General features: G+C 40.7%; 1 protein-coding gene across 1 annotated transcript; it reads right to left on the reverse strand.

Annotated features, from left to right (window-relative positions):
- Positions 1–411: 411 nt before the first annotated feature.
- LOC308678791 (olfactory receptor 14A16-like) lies at positions 412–1,329 on the reverse strand (the record flags this gene model as incomplete). The annotated part of the gene is made up of 1 exon (XM_081346022.1): positions 412–1,329. One exon carries the CDS (start codon positions 1,327–1,329, stop codon positions 412–414), a length of 918 nt encoding a protein of 305 aa, XP_081202148.1.
- Positions 1,330–9,931: the final 8,602 nt, after the last annotated feature.

Here is a 9,931-nt window from a genome sequence, read left to right on the forward strand (position 1 = left end):
TTATATATATGTTCCAAATTTATTTGGGTAGGACTTTTAGCTCCTAGAAAAGAAAAGAATAACAAATTGTTTTATTTTATTTTTTTAGTTTTTAGTGTGGTTTTTTTTTAATAATCACATGACTGAGTTCTGAAAAAGTAGATACTTAGAATCTGGGGGAAAAAAGAAGAGAGAGTTGTCATTGGACAGAATAAGCATCTCAGTTAAAGTTAGATCGGGATTTCTGTCACTTGCAATTTTAAAATTTAATAGTTTTTAATTTTCCCCAGTACCAAGAATCTATCAGATGATATAAACTGATATTGTTTAAACTGTTATTTACATAACCCAGATAAGTAGTAAAGCATAATATTCTGCTAAAGAGAGATTTTGAACAATGAATGCAATTATCCAGATCTGCTTTTTCTGCTTTTACTTCTTAAGCATTGTCCACATGGCCTTTTGGATGTCCTTGTTCCTGAAGCTATAAATAAGGGGATTGAGAAGTGGGGGCAAAACTGTGTAGAGAAGAGCTGAGAGCAAGTCCAAAGTGTGGGAGGAAATACTTTGGGGCCTCATATATGCAAAGATAGCAGAGATAAAAAATAAAGAAAAGACAATTATGTGGGGAATACATGTGGAGAAAGCTTTATATCTGCCTTTAACTGAAGGGACTTTTAGAACAACAGAGAAGATGTAGCCATAGGAAATTAAAATGAGCCCACTACAAAATGTGTCTATAATAAGTGCTAGAATGAAAATCAGAATCTGATTAATTCTTGTATCAGTACAAGAAATATTTTGTAGATGAGGAACATCACAAAAAAACTGCTCAATTATATTGGATTTGCAGAAATTTAATCTGAAAGTGAGGGTGGTGTGCAGCAAAGCATCAATCAAGGTACTTATCCAGGAAGCAGCTGCCATTTGTAAACAGGCATCCCAGTTCATCATTTGTGTATATTGCAGAGGGTGGCAGATGGCCACATAGCGGTCATAAGCCATGACAGTCAGTAAGGCAAGCTCAGTACCTGTAAAAGTCAAAACTGAAAAGACCTGAGCAGCACATCCAACATAGGAGATCTCCCTGTTATTTGTCAAAGAAGTAGCCATGGCTTTAGGGATCGTAGTTGAGATGAAGCAAACATCAGAGAATGACAAATTTACCAAAAAGAAATACATCGGAGCATGAAGGTTCTGGTTTAGGATCACAGCAACACCAAGAAGGAAATTTCCAATTAAGGCTAATAAGTAAATGACAAGAAATATTGCAAAATCCAGAATTTGCATATCATGATCATCAGATAATCCCATCAGAAGGAATTCTGTCACAGTGGATTGGTTGGCCATTTGTTCTCTCTGACTCTTTCTAGACAGAAAGAGAATATCATAGGAAATTAGTAGAGGAAATGAACAGGGATACAGATTTAGTAATAGTGACATATGCAATCTATTGAATGAATATATTATTAAAATGAAAAAGCGACTATCACATTTTTAAAAACTTATATACAATTATTATTATTATTGCCTTTTTTATATTTTATATATAACAAAGTTTATCTATCCCTCTCTGTCAGAGTGGATTATATTGACAAAAGTGACATTTAATAGAAAGAGAACATTTTAATAGTAAGAATAAAAGTAACAGAAGTGATAAAAAATGTTGATGTGCTACAGCTGGTTTGTATATATATATATATATATATATATATATATATATATATATATATATATATATATATATATATATATATATATATATATATATATATATATATATATATATATATATATATATATATATATATATATATATATATATATATATATATATATATATATATATATATATGAGTCAAATGTTAACTATTTAGATTACCTTGCTAGGCCCCAAACATGGGGCAAATCTTTACTTCCTGTTTTCAGCCTTATCTCAAAGGCCATCGAACAGGCTGTAGTCACACCGGACAGTTCATATATTTGTGTAAATTACTAACAAAGAATTAAGGGAGACTAAGATGCATTTCTGACTCTTTAGTCTTCATCAGTCAGTCATACCCTTCTGAGATTCGAACCTGGGCTGATTGCATATTAGGCAGTATTTTTACCTCTTGAGCCACAGGTTCTCTCTCGCTCTCTGTTAGTTTTCTGCAAGGGGAGATATGAGTCAAATGTTAACTATTTAGATTACCTTGCTAGGCCCCAAACATGGGGCAAATCTTTAATTCCTGTTTTCAGCCTTATCTCAAAGGCCATCGAACAGGCTGTAGTCACACCGGACAGTTCATATATTTGTGTAAATTATATATATATATAATATTAATGAAAACTGTATTAAATATATACTTTAAAATGTACATACATTTCTCTTTTTGTCTCTTTCTCACCATTTCCCCCTACATAAATTAATAATATTGCAAACTAACAATAAAATCTGTACATATGTGTTTTAAGGAGCAATACTTGTCTGTTGGTATTTTCAATTTCATCAAAATAACTGAGGAATTAGTTATTTAAGCAACTATAATTCAACAGAAAACATTTATAGCTACATGGGTGGGGGGAGAGGAAAGAAGTTACGACAGAGCTGGAGTCCAACTCGTTGCTCAAGCGGTAGACCTTATGCCATCTCAGACAAATGGCTGTTCAGTCTCTTCTTAAAGACCTCCAGGGATGAAGCACCCAGAAATGCTGAAGGCAAGCCATTCTGTATTCTGCCTCAGCCTGTGTCTTTTACTGGCTCTGCTTCTGTGCCTATCTGCCTCCACCCACCTCTCACTCACAAGCATACACAATGTTGTTGGATATTACCATATAAACCTCCTAGAATTCCCACATATGTCAGTTGAAATATCTCCCTGAATTCACTGAAGCTCATAGTTACGTAGATGGGTGTCCAATTGTAGGATAAAGAAGTAAATGACTTAAGCATTTATGTAAGATGTGTCAAATTAAATTAATATTGATATTTCAATCAGATCACTGAATCATTTTTTAAAAAAATATGTAAAAACTACAAACAAAAGTACTTTGAAATACTTTCAAAGGGTTCTTTTCTGCATTATGACAGTAATGCATAATTACTATAGTATAAGGGGTGAAATAGTTGATATATTTTTTCTTAATAAATCATTTTATCTAAATTTATTCTTCTTAGATTTAAGTAAGGGCAATGCTTAAGAACAAACACATATACTTCTAATAATATATATTTTAACAGGGTATTTTTTTTTTTACTTAGATCAAATCTCAGGTCATAAAGCTGATCTCTAGATCTGTGAAAAGTAGCAAGATCCTTTATAGATTACCCTAGCTAAAAGTCATGTTCAGTCCAAAAATATATTTTCATGCAATTATACATTATAGTCTTCTTTATGAGCAATAATTCATAGCTAAAATTCTGCTTTCTTAAGTATTATACTTACCAATACATCTGTTGTTGTCTTGAAATATGATTGAAAAGTGACAATACAAATTCACCTGTGTTTTTCCACCATTTTATAGGTTCTAACTCTCTGTTAAAAAGAATTGAAAGGAAACAATAATTATATCACCCTTATTTTCTGCTCTGTTTGAAGGAATCATTCTCTAGAGACTGATCATAATTCTCATGCTGAAATGAATGGATAAATTGCAAAATAAGTAAATAAATGATTATCATCTACTATTGCTCATCAAACTCCAAGAAAAAAAAGATGAATTAAATACGCATCTATCCTGGCATTATGTTGAAAGAGCCAATCATGATTATTATTTTTTGGCCCCAAAGCTTCTCCAATGAAAATAAAATATTTCTGTGGAACACCAAACCACAAAATTTCCCATAGTAATGTTAACGATAAAATGTAACATTTCTTCAATTACTTTTAGAATTTCAAGTAAAATCTGATAAAGATTAAAAATACAACAGGGACAATCTGGGGCAGATATTGAATGTTCCTGAGAAAGTTATTCCAGCTATCCTATTTCTCTAAATTAACAACATCTTTTGAATCCCATGCCCAAATTTCAGTCCCATAAAGGTTCTATGCAGTGCTTTTTTTGTAAAAGAAAAAGATTTTGAGAAAGATAATTTGGTCCACAATACAGGTTTCATGTTTTGCAACATCTCCTAGCCCAAATCACAGATAATATTCTTGCATGCTTGTTGTTGTTAGTTGCAAAGTCATGTCCAACCCATCGCAAGCCCATTGACAATGTTCCTCCAGGCCTTCCTGTCCTCTACCATCTTATGGACTACATTTAACTCATTCCTACTTCTTCAGTGACTCCATCCAGCCACCTCATTCTCTGTTGTCCCCTTCTTCTCTTGTCCTCAATCTTTCCCAGCATTAGGCTTTTCTCCAGTGAGTCCTTCCTTCTCATTAGGTGGCCAAAGTATTTGAGTTTCAACTTCAGGATCTGGCCTTCTAAGGGTTGATCTCCTCTAGGACTGACCGGTTTGATCACCTTGCAGTCCAAGGGACTCACAGGAGTCTTCTCCAGCACCATAGTTCAAAGGCCTCAATTCTTTGGTGCTCAGCCTTTCTTATGCTCTTACTTTCACACCCATACATTGCAACTGGGAAAACCATGGCCTTAAGTATACACACTTTTGTTGGCAGGGTGATGTGTCTGATTTTTAGTGTGCTGTCTAGATTTGCCATGGCTTTCCTCCCCAGGAGGAAGCGTCTTTTAATTTCTTGGCTACAGTCCCCATCTGAGGAGGCCAGGAAAACAAAATCTATCACTACCTCAATTTCTTCCCCATCTATTTGCCAGGAATTGAGAGGGCCAGATGTCATGATCTTGGTTTTCTTAATCTTAAGTTTCAACACAACTTTTGCACACTCTTTCTTAACCTGCGAAAAGATGCTCTTTAATTCCTCTTCACTTTCTGCCATTAGAGTGGTATCATCTGCATATCTTAGATTGTTTATATTTCTCCCAGCAATCTTAATTCCAACTTTTTATTCATCTAGCCCTGCCTTTCTCATGATGTGCTCTGGATATAAGTTAAACAGGCAGGGCGACAGTACACAGCTTTTCCGGACTCCTTTCCCAATTTTGAACCAATCAGTAGTTCCATGTCCAGTTCTCACTGTTGCTTCTTGACCCGCATATAGGTTTCTCAAGAGACAAATAAGATGGTGTGGTATTACCATCTCTTTAAGAACTTGCCACAGTTTGTTATGATCCACACAATCAAATGCTTTAGCATAGTCAATGAAGCAGAAGTAGATGTTTTTCTGGAACTCCCTATCTTTCTCCATGATCCAGCGTATGTTGGGAATTTGATCTCTAGTTCCTCTGCCTCTTCAAAATCCTGCCTGTACTTCTGGTAGTTCTCGATCCACGTACTGCTGGAGTCTAGCTTGTAGGATTTTAAGCATAACTTTACTAGCATGTGAAATGAGTGCAATGGTGCGATAGTTTGGACATTCTTTGGCACTGCCTTTCTTTGGCCCAGTCACTTCATTCTTTCTGGCACTACTAGTACTAGCCCTCTGCTCTTCCTCAGTAGCATATTGGACACCTTCCAACCTGAGGGTCTCATCTTGCAGCGTCATATCATTTTGCCTTTTGGTACTGTCCATGGGGTTTTCATGGCAAGGATACTGGAATAGGTTGCCATTTTCTTCTCCAGTGGATCATGTTTTGTCAGAACTCTCTGCTATGACCTGTCCATCTTGGGTGGCCCTGCATGGCATAGCTCAGGGGTCTTCAAACTTGGCCCTTTTATGACTTGTGGACTTCAACTCCCAGAATCCCTCAGCCAGCATGCCTGACTGAGGAATTCGGGGAGTTGAAGTCCACAAGCCATAAAAGGGCCAAGTTTGAAGACCCCTGGCATAGCTCATAGCTTCATTGAACTATGCAAGCCCCTTCACCATGACAAGGCAGTAATCCATGAAGGGGCTTGCTTGCTTACATATTGTTTTTTTGTTTATCAAAAAATCTTATCCTCCCCCTCTCCTGTGAATATGTACAAAGTTGAATAAATGCTGTTGTTTGTTAAATTGCCATCAGTTGGATATTTTGTACATTTATTTTTTCTCTTAGAACCAAAAAGGAACTCTGTAGTGTTCACACCTATTTGGCATTTGTCCCTCTTGAGCTTCAGCCCCGCTTCACAGAAGCACTGAAGGATGGCTCTGAGCCGTTCAGCCAATATTTCTGCTGACTCCCCATCTATAAGGATATCATCGAAATAAGGACACACACCTGGAATATTTTTGAGCATGCATTCCATCACACTCTGCAAAAGACCTGAAGCCACACTTACCCCAAACTGCAGGTGACAAACCCTGAATGCCCCCCTATGGGTCACTATTGTTTGAGCTTCTGCCATGGCATCATCCATGGGCTTTTGCTTGTATGCCTGTGCCAGGTCTAATTTGGCAAATATGCGACCTCCCTGTAGTGATGCTAAGATATGCCTGACTACAGGTACCGGATATGCATACTGCTGAAGTGCTTTATTAATAGCACACTTATAATCTGCACAGATGTGGACCTCACTGTTGGGTTTAAGAGGTGTGACTATGGGAGTTTCCCACAAACTGCTACCTACCGGTTGCAGCACACCTTGCTGCACCAACTTATCTAGCTCTGCATCAATCTTAGGTTTAAGAGCAAAAGGCACTCTGTGAGGCTTGATCCTGATTGGGGTTATGGTTGGATCAAGGTGGAAGGCAATTTGAGCTCCCTTGTACTTGCCTAAGCCAGGGCTTTTTAACCTTTTCACCCATTGTACCACTTTTAGGATATGGCAACATCCCAGTACCACCAGTCACCTAGTAAGGTGTCAAAAACTTGATGACATCCCCCCAAAAAGGAAAAAAATGTGATGAAATACAGGTAGTCCTCAACTTACAACAGTTCGCTTAGTGACTGTTCAAAGTTACAGTGGCACTGAAATAAGTGCCCCCCAAGCCACAGCTGAGCAAGACACCTGCCTGTTTGCCCGGCAGCTCTCTTCCTCCTGTCTGAGGTTTTCATTGTTGTGAGCATTTCTGTTGAGGATTGGCAGCAGGGGTGGGGTATGGGGTGTTTGGTTTTTATTCCTCCCCTCTGCTGGGTGGTTGCAGCAGGTTTTGGTAAATTCACATGACCCTGGGACACTGTGACCATCATAAATATGAATCAGTTGCCAGATCTGAATGTAAATCCCAAGACCCTGTGGATGCTGCAATATTCCAGCTGATTGGCACTTCTTCTGGGCTCAGCAGACATGCCGGAATCACACCAAGCTCCAGCTGGAGCCTGGCACTGATCCTGGTGCTTCCACTGAGCCCTGACAGGCCCAAAGTGCCAAACAGCTTGAAAGCAATGCTGATCCCAGTGCTTCAGCTAAGCCCTGACAGTCCTGTAGCCCCAGCTATTTCTTGCTCAGGCTTCTGCAGGGCTGCCACTGGTTCAGCTCATGCCCCTTCCCCGCTACCACTTTTCTAGGATGGTCACATTCCACCTGCCAGGTGCCAATGTACCACAGGTGGTACCCATACCACTGGTTGAAAAGCCCTGGCCTAAGCTAGAGCTAAAAACATCAGCATATTCCTGGCAGACAGTCGTCAGATTTGCTGCTTGCATTCTGTTGATGCCAGTCACATGGATGCTCAGGGCATCAAACCAGTCTAAACTGATGAGGCCTGTGTGCTGTCCCTCGACTACCATGACATCGAGGGAACCCTCAAACTCTTTGAATTGTAGTTTATGTGTAGCTTCCCCTTTTACCGCTATGTGGGAGTTTTGAAAATCTGTCAACCATAGATTTGATAGCTTGAGTCTGACTCTTTTGCCACTGTGACTGCACATGTAATTAAAAGTTCTTCAAGAAACTATGGACAGGGCTGACCCAGTGTACAATTACTTTGAGCAAGAAATTCATTGAAGCTTGACTTTTAGCCTAAGCTTTTCTTTACGGGAGCGATGGGCTCCTGTTCTCAAAATGCTCCTTATACTGGAGCAATATCCTTTTCTGTTTTGCCCTGGGGCCTCTCTACCTTTCCTGGGGAAGTCTTATGGTAGAGATTCCTTCTGGTGACCTTTACAGACAATGGTGATGTGGTTTTGTTTGCCACGTGCTCGGCACACTGCCGTACAAAACCTGCACTCAGAGTGCTGGTGTCGACCTCTACAGCCCGCACTGCTAGTGAAGGGAACTGCCTTCTCAAGCAGCAGCTGTCCTCTTTCTGGTAGCTTCTGCAAATGGTCAATCTCATTGTCCATGTCCAGGTTGTTGGCTTTTTTGGAGTCTTCATGGTGGACAGATATCTGGTTGGGGACAATCTTGGAGGGCTGTAAGGCTTTAATGGTTCCCCTGGCAGCCTCTTCTGCCATTGCTTCTTTCAAGGCATGCTAGAAAATCAAAATCTCCTTCACAAACAGCCTCTGCTGTAAGTCCCTGTTTCTCAGGTCGCATACCAGTCGGTCCCTGAGCCGAACCTCTAAGTCTGGAAGTTACAGAGACTGGATGCCTGTCTCAGAGTGGCCACAAATTCAGCAGCTTTCTCTCTAAGTTGCTGTTCCCTCTGTTCAAATGAGTGTCTCCAGGCAATGATGGAGAGCTTTGGTTCGAAATGCTCTTTACATTTTCTCTTGAGCATAGGTAAGTGACTCCAAACTTGCTGGGGTGACTAAATTTTCAGCTATGTCAAACATTGTCTGGCCACACATGCATAGTAGTGTTGCAGTCTTTAAGCCTTCTTCCATGTCTTGGTTCACTCTTAGGTAATTTTCGACTCGTGAGATGTACGAGTTCCATCGCTCTGCATGCGATATGTCAAACTCTGACAACTTGCCAACCTTTGCCATGGCTTACTGTTACTAGCCTTGTGCTGCTAAGAGCTTCTGTGTTAATCCTAGGGACAGGTCCCTTAGGATATGGATGCTTCTAGCGTGGCTTTCTGCCAGGCAGAGGGGGACACTGATGCCTGTCCTTAAATCTAGTGACTCTTGGCTCTTTCTTCCTTAGTAGCACATCCCATCTTTATTTATTTATTTATTTATTTATTTATTTATTTATTTATTTATTTATTTATTTATTTATTTGTTTATTTGTTTTTATAAACCGCCCTTCTCCCGAGGGACTCGGGGCGGTGTACAGAGTAAGATAGGCAACATAATGAAACAGTATTGAAAAACAATAATCAAAACAAAACAAACTGGGACCCCAATTAGAGCTATCAGAGCTATCAGGCCAGGCAGGACTGCTGGAATAGGTAAGTCTTTAAGTCGCGCCGGAAGGTGCGGAGGTCGGGGGCCATCCGGATTTCAGTTGGTAAGCAGTTCCAGAGGGCTGGCGCACCCACTTAGAATGCCCTCCCCCTGGGGGCCACCAGCCGACATTCCTTGAGCGGTGGCACCCTGAGGAGGCCCTCTCTGTGGGAGCGCACAGGGCGGTGGGGTGTTGACATTGGCAGAAGGTGCTCCCGTAGGTAGTCCGGACCCATGCCATGTAGGGCTTTGTATGTCATTGTTAGCACCTTGAACTTTACTCGGAAGGCAACCGGAAGCCAGTGCAGTGCACGGAGGAGAGGTGTGATATGGGAGTATCGGGAGGCTCCCAAAAGTGTTCGTGCCGCTGCACTTTGCACCGGTTGAAGCTTCCGAGTGGATCTCAAGGGCAGCCCCATGTAGAGAGCGTTACAGTAGTCTAGGCGAGAGGTCACAAGGGTGACTGTACGTAAGGCATCCAGGTCCAGATAAGGCCGTAGTTGGCGCACCAGTCGAACCCGGGAGAAGGCCCCCTTGGTCACAGCTCCTATGTGATCTTCCAGGGAGAGCTGTGAGTCTAGGAGGACACCCAGGTTGCGGGCCCTATCAACAGGGGGTAGTAACTCATCCCCGATGTTAAGGGATGGGATGCTCTGAGTATCCTGGCTTGCCGGTACGTACAGCCATTCAGTCTTGCCCGGGTTCAGTTGAAGCCTGTTCCTCCCCATCCATTCCCGGACCGCTTTCAGGC

The sequence above is a fragment of the Vipera berus genome (genome assembly GCF_964194415.1).
Source record: "Vipera berus genome assembly, chromosome: Z".
Classification (NCBI taxonomy): domain Eukaryota; kingdom Metazoa; phylum Chordata; class Lepidosauria; order Squamata; family Viperidae; genus Vipera; species Vipera berus.